The following is a 19,220-nucleotide window of genomic DNA, read 5'->3' on the forward strand; positions in this document are numbered from 1 at the left end:
ATTTGAGATGTCATCAGTGATGTCATCAGTGATGTCACTGACCATGTCATGAATGATGTAATATGTGACATCATCAGCAGTGGATTGCGGGTGCGCGATATATAGTTAGTGCAACTAACTATATATGGAATTTCATTGGTTTTATGTCAATAAAATGTCCAGCTAACTATATATGGTCTCTAACCTATGGTTTTTTCAGTGAATTTTCAAGGTTTTGTAAATGCAAATTCCTAACTATATATGGTCTATAACCTATGGTTTTTTCAGTGAATATATATATATATATATATATATATATATATACACACACAAAGTGCAAAGTGCTTTCATAACATATTTCCCCATAAAATACTGAGATCAAAGAAATTGTAAAGTGCAATTGTAAAGTGCAAATGTAGAGTGCAATATATTACCCCTGTAAAGTAGCAGAGATCAAAAAACGTAACATCACAAAGCAGGTATTACAGTGCTAGATTCCAAAACATTACAATTTTAAATATAAAGTGACAAATGCTTATCCTAGTTGTAAGTTAGAAGGAGCCAAGTTCCACTCCTCTATCAACTCCTCCAATGTAAGAAAAGTAGCAATAAAATACCAAGATTGGAAAAAGTGCTAAGTGCTACCATTGTATAGCCTCCCATATTGCACAAATGCTCAATCAAAGTAGATTCCATTATTGCACATAAATGTATAAATATAAAGTGCATTGTGTTCTTTCCTGTAATAATGTACACATATATATCACCAAGAGGTGGAATTATGAGTGAGAAATCTATACTCACAAGGATGATATTTTGGTAATCGATATACTCAAGTCAATATTTTTTGTAGTTCAATAGTTTTTTAGCTCCATATTCTGACATTCAACCCACAGGAATAGTCTCTGCCCACTTTATATTCCAATGCTTAATTACTACTGCTGATTCCATTTCTCAAATATTTTGTAGTCTGAATGTACGAGTTACTTACCTTCGGTAATGATGTATCTGGTAGAGACGATTCTAGCCGCAGATTCCTTCACGTAGAATTATCCCCAGGCGTGAGAATGGATCCGGATTTTTTTTGCCACAGCATCACGCGACTCCACCCAGGCATGGTCCGCGTACGTGACGTCAGCGAGGTCACATAAGTCCCACCCCGGCGCGCCTACGTCAATTTTCTTTGGAGAACTTTTCTGTGCCACAACACGGAGTCAGCAGGCAAAACAGTGAGAGTATAGGAACAGTGCGCGAAAGAGCAGAAAAAGTGGAAAAGGGAATGGTGAGGAACAACACCATAAAGAGCAGTGCCAGGCACTGCAGTACCCAAAGTCAGGGAAAAGAATAAAGAACAGAGCCCAGCTCTGAGCAACAACCCTGCCAGTATGGAGAGAGAGAGACCCCCTTGGAGACAAAGAACAGATGTAAAAATGTCATGATAACATGTAGCAGAACTACCACCCCCACCAAAAACAATGATGGGGAACCTGTCCGGGACAAACTAGGAACGGCAAAAACTCCAAGACAGCCCCATCACAGAGTGTGACCACCCTCATAAGGAACAAAGGGCAGGGGCACGGCCAAAAGACCCCAACCTAGAGGATAGAAGAGGGCTCAGAACCCTAGTAATAAAAAATGGGGTGGGGGGTTGGAAGGTAGGCCCCAACCTGGAGCAACCAGAGCATAAGGGCAACCGAAGTACCTATAAACCTATCCTCCAATATGCCAAAAGGGGAGGAAAAGGAACAAATAAACAGGACGAACCTCCTGTCAGAAAGAGAGAAAGAATGTACTTGTATAAGACAACGCTGCCCACAGGGAGACGAGTGCAGAAGACCAAGCCAAAAGTCCTCGCAGAACGGGGAGGAAGGGCGGGCCGTGAAGGAATCTGCGGCTAGAATCGTCTCTACCAGATACATTGTTACCGAAGGTAAGTAGCTCATACATCTGATAGAGACGACTTGCCGTAGATTCCTTCATGTAGAACAGATACCCTAGCCATACCCAGGGGGAAGGAGGGTCTGCGAGAGGACCCCACCAGCCTGGTCATAACAGAGAGTCCTACATGGACCGAGTCCCAAGACAGGACGAGGAGCCCCGTCCCCCATGCAAGGGGAACCCTGCAAGCAGAAGACCACCAACCCGGAAGGGGATGAGGGAAAAAGAAGAGAAGAGGTAGCCCGTCTTCACCCAGCAGAGGAAACAAGGCAAGGCAAAAGGAGGCCAAAATACCCCATGCCCATTCGAGGTGACAAAACCTTCTCCCAGGCCGAAGCAAGGAAGAGGAGCACCGAAGGTGAAGAGCAACCTAGAGACTCCAAGGAGAAGAGGCAGAGCAAAGGCAAGCCTCCCCCCACCGGAAACACACCCGGGGAAGAGGGCAGCTGAACCTAACACAGCCATTAGGCAAAGACCAGACAGAACGGCACCGCCTGCAATAGGCAGGCGGAAGCCAAAAAGGGGCAGCTCAAGGTCACCCACGAAGAACCATTCAGCGCCCTGCAGGGGCATACTGCACCCGAAAGGGAACAAGAACTCAGGGACCATCACATCCCACAGGGAGGAGAGGTAGAACTGAGAGCAAAGCCCACTGGAAGGAGCGGACAAGGCAAGGATGACTGTCCCACCAAATCGGAAGGCACAATGGTGCAGAAAAACAGTAGGTCAGCACCAGCAAGTGCAGCCAGCCGCCGAGAGCACCGCAGAAGGATGCGCTCAGGGCAAGCCAGACGCCAGCCGAAGACCGAGAGCAAGAAGGCGAGAAGAGTCCGGACACACTCCAGGGAGGAGTCCGCACCCACAGCCGAAAAAGAAGTGGAACCAGGCAGAGCCAAGAAGCCCAGCCGCAGACAACAGGCCAGATCAGGGGAACAGTGCAGTGACCCCGGAGAAGGACACCCCGGGGCACAACTCAAGCCAACCCAAGCAACCAGCAAGAGGATTGCAACTGCAACATAAATAAACGCCACGGAGAACAGAGGCCCGAAGGCGATCACACCTCCCCAGCGCATAACAGACTTGTATAACAGCTACCACTGCCCCACATAGGGCATGTTACATCCCAAAACATGGGAACCTCTTGGGAAAAAACGTCCGCAGCAGAGGACAACAGGAAATACCTGCGGAAATACCCGCAGAAGGCTTGTCAAGCAGCCAAAGAGAAAAAACAGCAGGCCTAATCTCAGGGCCAGCATGGTGCAGAAAACCCAAAGCAAAAAAAAAAAAAGTGAAGAAGAAGGGCCGGCCAGCATAGAACTAGGCCTGGGCGAAGCACTACGCTACGCTTGCGTAGTTTGCAAAGTTTGCGCTACTTCGCACTACGAGAACTGCAATTAGCACAGTGCAAACACGCATAGCGTAGTGCAGCGGTCATTTTTTGCTTGCTCGCCGTCCTCAACGTCAAGTTGGCGAATGCTAGCAAGCAAAATGACATGCCGGAGAGACTTTTTCCTCATTCGCGATCAGCAACATCAAGTGGAAAATAAACCTTCCAGCGAGATTCTCAATGCGGGGGAGGTCAGGTTTCTCATTGCGAGTGAGAAACTACCAGTCCGCGTTGAGAAAGCTGCCGCTCGAGTAAAAATCTACTTGAGCGGCAGAAAACTACAGCTCGCACTGTGCAAGATGCCGTTTTCAATGATTGCACAGTGCTGGATGCTTGTCTGCACTGTGCAATCATTGAAAACGGCATCTTGCACAGTGCGAACAGGCTACTACGCAGTTCGCGTAGCTTGCGTAGTGCGAAGTGCGTAATGCACTTCGCGTAGCTTCGGGAAGTGCTACTTCGCAAATTACGCCCAGCCCTACGTAGAACACACAACTGGGGCGGCCCGCTCCAACGGAAGAACACTTCCAAAACCCAGAACAACTGACAGGTCACTGAGGGGGAGAAGGAGGAGGACGAAGCCCCACCAAGAACCTCTGAATGGCTGAGTCTGCAGGGGAGTGGAACAAGAGAGCACCATCGAAAGGAAGGTCCACCAGCCCTTCCCAAATGTTCTCCAGGAACACACTGTCCCGAAGCCAGGCATGGCGACAAAGGGCAACCGAAGAAGCCATGACACGACCTAGCACCTCCGAGATGAGCGGAGCGAAGAATAAACGCCGCCAGCTCCCGGCCATCCAACACATGGTGCCTCAAATCAACACAGGCAACCTCCTTAGAAGCGGCAGACATAACGGACTCCGCCGAGTCCCACAAGCAAGAGGTGGCCCTAGCCAAAACACTCAACGCGTTAAAGGCCCGCAGAGCCGCACTGGTTGAGGCGAACATATTGCACCCCCAGGACTCCAGCCAGCGTGCCTCCCGTGACAGGGGAGACAACAGCGGCGGCCGAGAGGGAAAGGCATTCTGCAAAAGTGGGCCTCTGGTAGAGGGGTGGAGGGAAAGACACACCGGATCATGCGGCGCCAGATGGTGGCGGTGCAGAAGGTGTTGGGGCACTGGGCCTCCCGTGGCGGGACGGCCCCAAGTCCCCAAAAGAGAAGAATGGAGTGAACCCTCGAAGGGAAGCAGCAGCTCCTAACAGCAGAGCCCTGATGAGGAACCTCCAGAAGATGATCCGCGAGGAAATGGGTAGCTGAATCACCCATGCGCAAAAATCCCAAAGCCGTGGAAACAGCAAGAGCGAAGGCCGCACCTGTTTCCGTGGGGCCCAGCGGAGGGGAAAGCAGCTCCTCGGTAGGCTACGGCTGCAAGCTAAGCCATCCCCAAAGCCAACCGGAGGAAGGAAGGGCCAGGACTGGAAAGAAGGAAGAGGGATCGAGGAGTGTTTGACTTGCGGCTCCTCTGGCGAAGACGGCGGCCGCGGAGACGGCGTGGAGCCACCCTTAGATGATGTCAGGGAAAAAGCCATGATGCGGTGGCCTGTCTCCGGCGAGGATGAAACCAGCAAGCGCCGAACCTCTGTAGAAGAGGCGGCATCCGAAGACGAGTCAACGACCCAACGCCGGCCTGGCGCCGTAGAGTCCGCAATCTGAGGTAGGACATCGTCGTCCGGCGCCGGGAGAGACGCCGGGGCAGCCTCTGTCACAGCGCACGGCGCAGGAGACCGGCGCTGGGCCGGAGCCGAGGCAGCTAAGGAGCGGCGCCAAAAAGACGCGACCTGAGCTCCGACGAGGCAGCCCCATGCATGGAGGGACAAGAGCGACCCCGGGAAGGATGAGGAGTCCCCCGCCAGCCTCGACCCGTGGCGGGACGAGAGGGTCCTTCCGCCGAGCCCTGTGGTGCCGCCAGGGCCAGCAGCCACCGGCGCTGAAGCGGCATCACCTTGGCCTCAGACAAGATCGCCGCCTGTCCAGAGGACCGAGAGGAGCTCGGGGTGCGTCCCGAGCCCCGGCGACCTCCTGCGACACCACAGGGACTCCCGCGGGAGTTTGAGGCGAAGCAGAGGTGCTGTGGTCCGAAGGAGGGACCCCCGAAGGGCCGCACACCAATGGCACCACATCCTCTGAACCTGGATCCGAGCCAGTCGGCGCCGGAGCCACCTCCAACGTCACGGAGGGCCCTGCACACTGCAAGGGATCCGCTGACGTCCCAGGAGGGGAAGGAGGAGGCGAAGCCAGCGAGGCCTGCAAAGCCGCCGCATATGTCTCTATCTGGGTTCTAGTCGCCCCCACACCGGGAAATGGCGGATAAGGGGATGACATGCGGGGCCGCACCACCCACGGAGAACCCGTGTATCCAACAGAGCACGAACCGACCATCAGGGACAAACTGCGACACTTACCGACAGGTGAGCGACACTCTTGCGACCTGGAAGTGGGACGGAGTCGACGAGGGAAGTAGCGAGAACCCTCCACAGGGGTCGGGAGGGGTGATGACGCCGACCTGGACATGCGAGCTGAGAGAAGTTTCATCCGGCGCTCCCGCCGGGACTTCGGTTTCATCTGCTGGCACGCCTCACAATCAGTGGATTTGTGATGTTCCACCAAACACCACATCAGGCACCCACAAGACGAGTACGTCTTAAAGCCTGAAGGCATTCGCACACTGTCCCCACACACACGCAATAGCGTAAAGGGAAGGGCCTAAACAGGCCCAGAGCACGAGCATAGGTCAGTAAAATACCAGAATCACTTTAGCATTCCCTAGATTCCAGGCCATAGAAACTTGTCTTCCACAAGCATCCGTAGAAAATAAAAAAAATCAAATCTTGTATTTTCAGTATTATAACCACCAAAGGCGCTGTTTATTTTATTAAAAACAGAGCTTTGAACAAAACAATTTCCCGCTGATAAGTAGTATTTGTCTCCATGTGTTCCCAAATCTGGCATGTTCCAGTTTGGTGCTTGCTTTCCCTCAAAGTTAAAGAACAGTGGAAGTTTCAGCACCCAGACTAATGTGCTGCATAGTTAAATACAAATAAGGTCCCAAAGGCAAGATTGCATTGCAAATGCTTGTTTTAGGTGCAGGCAGTGGTCCATATAATCACTACCTGCCCCTAAAAAGTGTTTGTAAAAATTTACATTTAGTTTTTAGGTTTCGCCTGGCGTTTACTGCGCAAGCAGTACCGCGCAGGCAAAAACATTTGTAAACAAGTATGGAGCTTTCTCCCGCCTCTGTCTTCCATTGGCTAGCTCCATAAATGGAGGCTAGCCATTGGAAGACAGATCTGCCCGTCATGGGCGTCGTGGGCGTTCCCGCGATTTTTACTCATCCCACCCCTTTCCCTACGTCATGCGGCGGTGGGCGGTGTTTTTTTTTTTCTTTTTCAAGCGATGTTTTTGTCATTTGGTTGCCTGTGGTCTCCGTGTTATGTCATGCTTGGCTCGTGGCTGTCGTCTCCGTCTTCCGTCTTTGCCCGGTATGTATGCTCCGGTTATCATGCGTGGCTGTCGTCTTTGTGCCTGTGGTCTCCGTGTTTGCCTCGAACCATCTACATTAACATGGTGCTTCACACTGAACATTAGGACTATAATGTTTTAAGAAGGCCACTCTTACAAAAAGAAAAGAAACGCTTTGTATTTGCAAAACACAAAAGAGAGCTCTCAGAACCCGTCAATGAAAGCTCTGGTTTAGTAGACACCGTCGCAGAAATCAAACCCCTAAACCCGGTCTAGTCTGCAGGCAGAGGCTCGTACCTCACACAGACTTGTCAATCCTTTGAAAACCACCGCCAGAGATTTATAACATCACATTATTGTGGGCTTCAATAATGCAAGAGCCGCGAGGAAGGCTTTCGCCTGCAAAGTATGATTTTTTTTTTTAATGCAAAAGAAAATGGGTGTTTTGCCGCGCAGAATATTCAGCTCGAGTGTCTTGTCGCTTGCACCCTGCAAAGGATGCCGCATTTTACATTCACCAATGCCGATTTTCAGGGAGTGATGTATATCAACAAAAAGAACTTCAACACATCAACGGCCGCTACACAAAACGAAAAAGACCTCAATGCACACACTTGAAGGCGGAGTGTAACCAACAAAGCAACACAATACGTACCAGGATTTCAAATAAATATCTGGCCAAAACGGTATGGTATAGAAAAAGTTCTCTCACGCCCAGATATTCAATGGTGCGCCCTGTGGCCAGGGGGCTACTGCCTGTGAAGCAGCCGGTGCAATGCCAGGGGCCCAGAGGCCTGAGGGGGCCATTGAACACCGATTAATGCTGTGTTTTCTACCGAAATAACAGGTAGGGGCATTTTCATTACTTAAGTTGGGACCCATGGCCCCCTAGCAACGCTGCTTGTGGCGAAAGCTGTGCACACTATGCAAGTACAGTAAGTACATTTTTTTTATTTATTTTATTTATTTAAAACATTTATATAGCGCAGCTATCACCTTACAGGTATCCTGGCGCTGAGATAGCTCCTAAGAGAGATGCACTGGGAGAACAACAGTTGAATAAGCAGCGGCTAACAATTTGGAAACAGCCAAGTTTTAACCTGTTTCCTAAAAGGGAGCAGTTCACTTGTTTGACGGACATCCAAAGGCAAGCTGTTCCAGAGCAGAAACAGAAACAATTCCCCTCTCCGACCATTAAAAGGCAAACTAAAGAAATCCAAGATCATCGCCTCTTGCTGCTCAAGCAGGTCTGCGGGAGGCTGCCTCCGTCACTGAGCCTCATGGAAATTGGCAAGGAACGGCGCTCATAAATCTATCTTTCAAGTAACAGATTTAATTGGATTTTAATATTGAGCTAGTTAAAAATAGACGAGACGAACTTTTTGCTGTTGCCGAAAAAGTCCTCAACCTTAGATGTACCCTGTTCAGGTTAATAACTTAAGCGTCTCAACCCGTCACGCTTTCCCTCTTTGTTCTATCTGAACCATATTTAGCCCGCTGCAGTGCCAATGTCCTTTGTTCCCTTCTGTCCGCTGACCCTGTGGGTTGGAGGGGAAACCCCATCTGCGGTGATCCCGAATTTCCTCACCTAACATCCTTTGTCTTCTGTGTCAGTCAGTAGATTGTTTTTCACACTGTACTGTAGACACCCCGGCTTCAATGAGGCCGGATACAACTTTACAATGTGGTAACGAGGGGCGGTCAGCGTCACTCCACTGACCTTCATTAGCTCGGTGGGTTACTGGAGGGGCGCGCTGTGCGGGGTAGGGGGTGCATGACAAGCTGCCGCCTGCTGTCTGACACATGGTCAGAGTGTGTGCGTGTGTGACTGCTCCAGTGTGTGCGTGCATGTGACTGCTCCAGAGTGTGTGTGTGTGACTGCTCCTGGGTGTGTGTGTGTGACTGTTCCAGGGTGTGTGTGTATGTGACTGCTCCAGAGTGTGTGTGTGTGTGTATGTGACAGCTCCAGAGTGTGTGTGTGTGTATGTGACTGCTCCAGAGTGTGTGTGTGTGTGTGTGTGTGTGTATGTGACTGCTCCAGTGTGTGTGTGTGTGTGTGACTGCTCCAGAGTGTGTGTGTGTGTGACTGCTCCTGGGTGTGTGTGTGTGACTGTTCCAGGGTGTCTGTGTATGTGACAGCTCCAGAGTGTGTGTGTGTGTGTGTATGTGACTGCTCCAGAGTGTGTGTGTGTCTATGTGACTGCTCCAGAGTGTGTGTGTGTGTGTGTGTGTATGTGACTGCTCCCGTGTGTGTGTGTGTGTGTGACTGCTCCAGAGTGTGTGTGTGTGTGACTGCTCCTGGGTGTGTGTGTGTGACTGTTCCAGGGTGTCTGTGTATGTGACAGCTCCAGAGTGTGTGTGTGTGTGTGTGTGTATGTGACTGCTCCAGAGTGTGTGTGTGTCTATGTGACTGCTCCAGTGTGTGTGTGTATGTGACTGCTCCAGTGAGTGTGTGTGTCTGTGACTGCTCCAGTGTGTGTGTGTGTGTGACTGCTCCAGTGGGTGTGTGTGTGACTGCTCCAGTGGGTGTGTGTATGTGACTGCTCTGGTTGTGTGTGTGTGTGTGGGGCTCTGGGTGTGTGTGTGTGGCTCTGGGTGTGGCTGGCACTGGGTGTGTGGCTGGCTCTGGGTGTGTGGGGCTGGCTCTGGGTGTGTGTGTGTGTGGCTCTGGGTGTGTGTGTGTGTGTGGTAGTAATTGCTGTCTGCTGAGCTCGTCCGTAGGGTACAATAGTTCTCACATTTGCGAGAGATTAAGCTATTGGCAATGTAAATGACAATGCCATTTATTTATCTGTTTTCAAAACCAACACATAAATACACATTTTGTCATTTACAATGCATATAGCTCTAACTTCTCCAAAGGCGAAACCGTTGCATTGTAAATGCTTGTTTTAAATGCATTCCATTTCCGTTAAGGAAATAAGAAATGTTATTTTGCATAAAGGCAGTCACAAACACGATGTAAAGTTGCTCAAAGCAGGCCACTGTGACTGTAGCCAAACATAGTGGGTCGCAGTTTGCGACCTACCTCATGCATATTAATGAGGAGGGTCAAACTGCGCCTTACTATAACATGGTATTTTGTTAACCGACCTAATCTTACATAGGTCAGTTCACAAAATGTAAATATATTTGGTAAACGTCACTGAGCAAATTGCGACCACATTTGCCCAATCGATTTTTTGTCCATCAGACCCTTAGCCCCTTCAGGGGGGCATCGGCCATTGGCTGACAATGGGGAAGATTTAAATTAAGACTCTGGAGTTGGCAAAAGAGGGATTCCTTTTTTTTCCTTTTCCTATTTAGCTCCGGCTGCTGGGGAAGAGCTTCCCCGACATCTCGAGGCGTTTTATTTTTGTTTGGGTAATTTTTTTCCCATCAAAACCCATTTCCTGGATGGTCTTATTTTAATCTGTATGCATTCTCTGCCCATTGGTACCAGCCCCTTAAAACTAGTAACAAACAGGCCATTTACATCACGTTTTGCAATACTTGTGCATCTGGCATTTCGTATCAATTGTAGTTAAAATCTTTTGTGGCACCTTAGGGCAAACCCAATAACTAGGTCATATGAAAAATCCAACCCTGACCTGGGTATTAGACCACAAGCGCACTTTGGTTAAGCTTTGGTATTGATGTGGATTGGCTGAGGTCTGATGTTTTATCCAGTAGCCAGCTTAGGGTAAACCATGGTACCATGATGTTTGGACTCTTTGGTACAGGTAATTGAGGTAGACATTTCAGGGCACATAGATACCATTGGTATCTATTAATGTATGTAAATAACTAGTGTTATAGCACCTAAAACATAAGTAGGTAGGTACTGAGGACTACAAATAACAATTGTGAATGTAAAGTTCTGAGAAATCAGCAGAATCATCAAAGGGTGCATGTTGAGGAATTGAAGGTCACAATATCAAGCTCAATCTGACAAAACCCCGTTCAGAGGGCCACGGGGCAAATGTGTTACTCAGCCGAACTGTGGTGGTTCAAGCCTATTACTCTCAAAGTCATGGGGCCCTATCTCCTCTGGGCTATGTACACTGGGATAAGTACCCTTTCAGCACCTGACTTTCAGAGGTAGCACGAGTTGGGCAGTCCAAGCCTTCTTGGGGAAGACTGAGGTGTAGAGAGAACACATGTTCACAACTCAACATACATCCAGCAACCCCAATAAATGATTGTGAAGTCTAATACTAACTTTTATGAAAACAGAGTATTTATCTATTTACCAACACAAAGTATAATATGGCACACCACAATAATATACACAGCCTTTCTGAGGCAGGCATCCTAGCGTTACCTAGGTCAGGGCTTGAGTCTCGCTTTCTATTCCAAGGACCATGGTTATTCCCCATTTGTGTGAGGTGGCATCCAGGCTGCCCCACTTGTGAGTTAAAATCTTATAAGTTCAACTATGAACACTCAAGTATCCCCATGCCACAGCGCATCAGTCTGAGCAAGTTCCCCAAGTAGTCCGGCATTTATACTTACCATTCTTGCTGCAGTGATAGTTTAAAGACCCTGGGTGTGAGTTGGTGGCCCAGCACTGAACAGAATTCGAGATGCTGCCATCAAGGCAGCAGGCATCCAGGGCACTGCTCCAGTCATGTAGTAATCTCCCTCGGAGTCCGGTGGAAAGGTGCTTCCGGATTTAGATTGTTGAACTATTGCTGGTCATGGCCTGCTGCGGATACACGGAGGAGCGTAACACCTCACACAGTGCAACAACACCTTCAGGCTATGGCGGTTCACGAGGTGACAGCCCTCTTCTAGATCGAAGGATGCATAAGGTGCCGGCCCTAAATCGTCACTGCCGCCCGCCACCTAGAATTAGAGCAACACAAACAGGTCGACTGCCATCTCAGGTTATTTACCTGCTGAGGGTGACAAACTTTCTGTTGTTCAGCATGGCGCCAAAGGCAATGACACTTTTTATTTACAGCAGCCCCCACCTGGAGTACAGGTGTTGTAGATTATGCACACGGGTTAAGGGCCTGGTCAAAGGGAAAGTGCACACAGGCAGACTGCTTGATCGGTGCAACTGTCCAGACTACCAGAATCTTAAAGAATCCACTTCTGGGATCCACTCAGCAGGATCCCCACTGGACCCCACTCCCTTCAGTGACCTCCTCCTCACACCGTTCTCTGGTCTTGGGTCAGGCAAAAGTTGGTACTACGGGTGGGTTTAGTTGATTCTCCTTGGTGATTGCCCTTCAGCAATCATAGGAGACTGACTGACTCGTAGTCCCCTGCCTTGGTCAAAACAGGTAGAACTTGTGCTAAGCTTCTCCATGCTGATGTACAGCTTCAGTTTGACAATTTGGAAGTCTCAAGCTCTCATTTTTATAATCCATTTGCAGACACAAATGTGATTTCGAGTCTCTGGCTTTGAAGTTTGCGGTCTGGTGGCTGCCCACTTTAATGCGTCCATTCTTCTGTCCTTCTCTTCCTCCCAAAGACCAGTCCATTGCAGCAAGAGTATCTCCAAACACAAGCCATGACAGTAACTAGATGATCACACCTAGTACTCCGCATCAGTGATAGGTATATCAAAAGGTTCCAAAGTACCCAGCCCTGCTCTTTAGGATTCTCTTATCAGTCCCATCTCCTTCCTGAGGTGTGTCCACGCTCCTCTGACAAGTGACCTCTTTCAGAATCAAAGAGCCCGTTTTAAAAGTACCAAAGGGCCTAGATCTTCCTTCGTCTACCGTGTGTCCCACCCAGATCTCAGAAATGTAGCAACCCACACATTTTTCTGGAGGGTTCCTCTACCTCCACGTGTCTCTAGAAAGCTCGGGAGTTTCCAATATGGGCGCAATGGGCACTCTGTACCGCTCACACACACTCAATTATCATTAGGACTGCACGTAAACATGCGTGTATATCTTCAAGTGCTGCACCACTTATCAGGCACATGTACATATCAGAGCAAAGCACGTATACATGCATGCGCTTCCTCCATGTACTTTAGTGCACACTGGCTTACATACAACATACCAGTGAGGAGCACTCGAACATGCACTATCTACTTGTACTGTATAACACACTGGCTCAGGTAGATACCAGCGGGGTGCACTCCAACATGCATGTGCTGTCTCCATGTATTGTAGAACACACGGGCTCATGTACATGCCAACATGGTGCACTCAAACATACACAAACTGTCTCCACATACGTAATGTAGCACACACTGGCTCACATATCAGTAGTGTGTACCCCAACAAGCACATTTGTCTTGATGTAAGCCAAGATTGAGCTGAGCACACAGGTGTGCATTCGGTATGAGTGAGCCATTAGGCCCCATTCCCATGACACAGGTCAGATGGCTTGTCTATATTACTTGATTACTTACTATCAAAATGGTGTGATGCCACTGCGCTCATGCTACTCAGGTTCTAGAAACGGCAGTAGCCCTGCACCACTATGAGAGTAGTGTGTGGCGCGCTGCTCCTGGTCCAAACAGATCCATGAGACAGGCCTAGTATATGGTACAAATGCATGATCCACTTTCACCCATGACCAAAAATGTGGTACCAGTGATCCAGGTTTCACCACAGTTGGGGTGCTAGGAGCAAGAGTACATGTTTACTACCTTGCGAGGGACTTTTCTGCCCTAACACAATTTTGTAAACCTACACATATATCAACTTCACTGTATCAACTACCACTATAGCGGAAAGATACGTATGCATGAATTACACATTTAACCTTCTTAATCCAAAATTGCTTACCTTGAAAATACATTGGTAGTCGATATTGTGGAGTTGATGTAAGTTCAGGCTTATATTAAAACTTCTATATTATGACTTTCCACTTGGTATGACTACAACAGCATGCCCATGCAGAATAACTGTGTGGCAAAGTGGTGGCACCACTACTGTGCAGCAGCACCAGAATTCACCCCTATTTCCTCATTAAGTAATCTGATCGTCATGATTGAATAGCATCAGAAGCTCTGCTATTAATTTTTGTGCTCGTAAAAAAGCCTGGTTGGTTTTCATTTTATCTTCAGTATTCTTGATGCTTGTATACCTGATTTGATGAATGATAGGTTAACTGAAACTATCCTTAATAGGCCTGAATGCTATTAAGTACAAAATATGAAGAAACATTCAATACACATTACATTTACTCTCAAACTAAAAAAATATTTGATGTCAGTTGATTGTACTTGGATTTATACGGTCTCTCACAACTTACCCTGGCCATATCAACGAGGAAGTTTTCAAACAGTTTCCAAATGTGGTTACTGGTATAGATTTCTTTCATCTCGACTTCAGTGTCCACATAACAGTGGTTGACAAAATTCACATATGCAATTTTGACCTACAAAAAGCAAACGAAAGCCTCAAATGACTGGGAGAAAAGTACAGTGTTGTACATGGCAATTTTACACAGGGGGAATGGGTTCGAATAATGCAAATAAAATAAAGCAGTCTTTCAGTTCAATCTGTTTTTAATTTTTTTTATTTCCATTTGTGTACACTGTGACAAATAGTCTATCAAATGAATAAAGAACTTTGAAGGAAGTTGCAGTCCCATGGAGGCAAGCAACCACCTCTGGAAGTTTGACCTTATTCATAAAATACATTTACTTGAATTCTTTTGGGTTTGGACATGGTTTAGTTAGAACAGCTGTGGAAATCTCATCATTGAGAGAAAAAGAAAAAATGCCAATCTTACTCCTGCCAATTAATCTAAGGAACATATTTCCAAAGTGATGTGAATCAGTGGTTTCGTAGAATTTCTGCTATTGGTTAGAAATTACTCTAACCAATAGCAGAGTAGACGAATGTAAACTTTGAGCCTCATGTAGAAAAATGTACTATATTCGTAAACCCACAGATTCTGTAAATCAGAGCATTTTTTACTGCTAAACTCCTTTTTGGAACTCAAAAGAGGTTTTGTTAAATGGATTTAAGAAACCATAAGGACCATAAGTAATAGGTATTTAGAAAGAGCATGTCAAAAGGTGTCCCTTCCAAATTCCAATGCCTTATGATATGTTTTAATATTTTGTGCCTGAAATCCGGTCACAAAACATTAATATTTTAACACCACCACAAAAGAGGTGGGAGCTCATTTACAAACAGGAAAGCGTTCTCAAGGAACCCCATCCCCTTTGTAAATGTGGACAAATCTTTTGTAGGTCGAGCCTAGACAGCGCTTGCACAGTCTGGAAGATCTTTATTATGTACTTTGTGAGATCTGGAGATCATCCCCAGGACCCGTCCGCTTCCGCCTTTGCTAAGGGACATGTTTTTTCTGTTCCACAGCCTCTATTTAACGGTCTTGATAGAAAACAACCAGTAGAGGTCAGTAAAATACCAGAATTGCTTTCTGCTTGTTCAACTGCCTCTAATTAACTGTCTTGATAGCAAACGATCAGTAGCGGTCAGTAAACTACCAGAATTGCTTTCTGTATAGGAAATTTCTTTTTTTCTTTTTCTGACAACTGCCTCTATTTAACTTTCTTGATAGAAAACGGCCAGCATAGGTCAGTAAAATACCAGAATCACTTTAGCCTTCCCTAGATTCCAGGCCACAGAAACTTGTCTTCCTCAAGCATCCGTAGAAAATAAAAAAAATTAAAATCTTGTATTTTCAGTATTATAACCACCAAAGGCGCTGTTTATTTTATTAAAAACAGAGCTTTGAACAAAACAATTTCCCGCTGATAAGTAGTATTTGTCTCCATGTGTTCCCAAATCTGGCGTGTTCCAGTTTGGTGCTTACTTTCCCTCAAAGTTAAAGAACAGTGAAGTTTCAGCACCCAGGCTAATGTGCTGCATAGTTAAATACAAATAAGGTCCCAAAGGCAAGATTGCATTGCAAATCTTTTTTTTAGGTGCAGGCAGTGGTCCATATAATCACTACCTGCCCCTAAAAAGTGTTTGGAAAAATTTACATTTAGTTTTTTTAAATGCATTCCATTTCCGTTAAGGAAATAAGAAATGTTATTTTGCATAAAGGCAGTCACAAACACGATGTAAAGTTGATCAAAGCAGGCCACTGTGACTGTAGCCAAACATAGTGGGTCGCAGTTTGCGACCTACCTCATGCATATTAATGAGGAGGGTAAAACTGCGCCTCACTATAACATGGTATTTTGTTAACCGACCTAATCTTACATAGGTCAGTTCACAAAATGTAAATATATTTGGTAAAAGTCAGTGAGCAAATTGCGACCACATTTGCCCAATCGATTTTTTGTCCATCAGACCATTAGCCCCTTCAGGGGGGCATCGGCCATTGGCTGACACTGGGGAAGATTTAAATTAACATTCTGGAGTTGGCAAAAGAGGGATTCCTTTTTTTTCCTTTTCATTTTCAGCTCTGACTGCTGGGGAAGAGCTTCCCCGACATCTCGAGGGCTTTTATTTTTGTTTGGGTAATGACTGTCAGCACACAGGGTGCGCAGTTTTAATTACTATAAAAGTGAAAGTAAAGTGAGCAGATAGTTTTAATTTCGCTGCATCAGTGCTCGGGGGCATGTCTCAGCCCCCCAAACACTGATTGAGTTGGAGGAGAAATCAAAGGAAATGGGAGACTATCCTTTTTCTAAGGGTATCCCCATCCAGGGGATCCCTGCATGGGGATCACTGTCAGAGACCAATCTCCAAGTAGTGATATACCAACTAGACACCAAATATATTTAGCAGTGGGAGAAGACCTTTGGCAAAGCTTTTGTTACTCCCACCCCTCCAAGGCTTTAGTCTTCCTGTCTCTGGGGGGCAGAAGGGGACAATTACCCCAATATGCGCCTCCACGGGGGTGTGGTGGTGCTGAAAGCCCACTAGACACAATGGATTACATAGTAAAAACTACATAGGGGTGGAAGCTGCCCATCATAGGCATGGGCATTCCCCCTCCACAGGCACTGTGCAAGTGTCTTTTTGCCCTCCCTCGGGGGCAGATTAGAGCTTTGCCCCAGTCTGCTGCAGCTGGATGGCGGGGGGGGGGGGGGTAGAAATCCCACTGGATACCAGGGATAAATATCAAACAAATAATTAACAGGGTTGGGGCTGCTCACCATGCACAGGACCATGTCACCACCACCAAAACAGGTGGTACAGTATCTGCCACCCTGAAATGGCAGATTAGGGAATTTTCCCCAATCTACCCCTAGGGGGCATAGAGCCCACTAGACACCAGGGATTATATAATCAAAAGAAAACACAGGGGTAGGGGCTGACCACCATAGACATGGCCATGGCCATACCCCAAAATAAAATGGGTGCAAAAGTCTTCCTGAGACCTTCCCCCAAAAAATAGATAAAACAGGGGTGAGGCTGCCCGCCATGCACCAGGTCATGCCTCCGCCCAAAAAAAGGCAGTACAGTTTTTCTGCCTCCCTCCAAGGTAGCAGATTAGGGTATTTGCCTTAATCTGCTCCCCTGAGGTAAGGGCAGAAAGTCCACTAGAGAACGGAGATTATTTAATCAAAAGGAAAACTAGGACTAGGGGGCTGCCCACAATAGGCATGGCCATTCCCCTACCCCAAAAATGGTGCAATTAGACACGGGGGGTTTCAAAATGGAGGCACAACAAACAGAAAGATGGGCGGCCTACCCTTAGTATTGAGCCATACACCCACCCCAGAAGAGGCAATAATGTCTTTCTGCCCTTCCCAGGACAGTTAGAGGGATTATCCTAAATGAGGACTGTTCCCCAAATCTGCCCCGTGGGTTCAAAGCCCTCTAGACACCAGAGATTTTCTAGCTGGGGCAAAAGCAAGGGGTGCAACTATTGCACTCTGGCATTAGGCCATAACTCACCCCAAAAGGAGCAAACCATTATGTTGGCCACCCAGGAGCAGGGAGGGGGTATGCCCCAGGACAGGGAGGCGGCAAAAAGCCAACTGGATGGCAGGAATTCCTTTATTTTTTTAATAAAATAATGAGGTTGGGTCTGGCCCATCCTGGCATCAGACGACGCTGTCACTCCTAAAGCTTCAACATTGTTTCTGCTTCCCAGTGGACTAAAATGTCCCCATCCAAATGGCAAGCGAGAAGACATTTTGATTCTTTTGGGTGATGTTTTTACTTATGCGCTGTGAGAGTGCGACTAAATTCCAAGATCATCTCACTTGTCATATTGAAATGCTACACTTTTGGGCTTGTGTAGGCCGTCACCCAGGGAAGCAGACTAAACCCAGACATTTCTGAAAACTAGACACCAAGGGGAATACCCTGACTGGTAGGAATGTTGTGACTTCACACAAGCAGGGATCATTATTACCAACTGGATTTGTGCCTTCCAAATGTAAGCCAGTATGTAACAATAACATGCTAGTATGGGTAACCACAAATTCAGAGATCTACAGAAAACCACTGCTCCTAAACTCAGTTTCTGATGTACATTTCAGAAATGCATAGGTTTCCTTCATACCCGTGTTTCACACTTTATAATGTACCTTATTAATTGTTCTATACTTGTCACGCAATGAAAATCCATTGTAATGTGCAATTCAGTTTTTGGTTCTGGAGGACCTCGAGCTTTTTGAGAACCAACAAACCCTATATATCCCAGCGACCAGAGGAGTCTACCAGACATACTGTTGTATTGCTTTTGTAAATTAGCCATTGTGACAAGAAGTTACAGATGAAAACCTTGTCACAAATGGCTTTTTTTGTCAACCCATTTTTCATATTTTCTTTTATTTCAGCAGTTATTTTGGCTGGGAAAACTATGAAGGATCTACCTATTGGCTTCTTGATTATTTCAGAAGTTGGTCTAATTTTCAGAAATGTATAGCTTTCTGACATTACCCATGGGGTTCACAACTGTTTCACCCACAAACCGGACGTAGGCGGAAAGCACAAAAATTTAGAAAAATTAGCTACCTGTTAGAAAAATGGCAAAACTGTGGCAAAAAATATTGGGTTTACAATACAGCTTTGCATGTTCCTGAAAGTTGAGAGGATGGTGATTTTAGCACAGCAAACCTTTAGTTGATGCCATATTTTGGGAAAAAACACTTTTTTGCCATTTTTCATAAAAACCTCTAAATTTAGACAAATGTTGGCTATTTTCGCGGTTCCCTTCAGGGTAGTCCACAAACCCAGAGTGCCTTTAGAATCCCCAGTATTTTGGGGGAAAAAGGATGCAAATTTGGTATGGATACCTTATGTAGGGTAAAAAAGTGCATGAGGCCTAAATGTGAAGTACTCCAAATAGCCAAAACAGGTCCAAAAACTGGGGTGGAAAGGCCTCAGCAGTAGAGAGGTTACTGTGGTAGCAGGGGAGGCGCAGCACATGTCAGAAGTAAAAGAAGAAATGGGTTCTTAAGTGAGAAAGACAACTTATAGCGGAAGTAAGATGTCCATAAGTAAGAGGAAACCCACGAGAGGACTTCAGACTAAGAGAACAAGTTACTTACCTTGGCTATGTTCTGTCTGGTGTATACTCTAGCAGCAGATTTCTCATCATCAGACTATCCCCATGGACCA

The 19,220-nt window shown here is 46.9% G+C and overlaps 1 protein-coding gene across 3 annotated transcripts in view; it reads right to left on the bottom strand.

Annotated features, from left to right (window-relative positions):
* ITPR2 (inositol 1,4,5-trisphosphate receptor type 2) overlaps positions 1–19,220 on the bottom strand; it is a 1,735,249-nt gene that overhangs the window by 848,791 nt on the left and 867,238 nt on the right. For all 3 annotated transcript variants that reach the window (XM_078674117.1, XM_078674116.1, XM_078674118.1), the window contains one exon: positions 13,969–14,094. In XM_078674117.1, the coding sequence (XP_078530243.1) occupies positions 13,969–14,094 (126 nt within the window). The remainder of the gene's footprint in view (positions 1–13,968; positions 14,095–19,220) is intronic.

Source organism: Lissotriton helveticus, chromosome 1_1, assembly GCF_964261635.1.
Source record: "Lissotriton helveticus chromosome 1_1, aLisHel1.1, whole genome shotgun sequence".
NCBI classification, from domain to species: domain Eukaryota; kingdom Metazoa; phylum Chordata; class Amphibia; order Caudata; family Salamandridae; genus Lissotriton; species Lissotriton helveticus.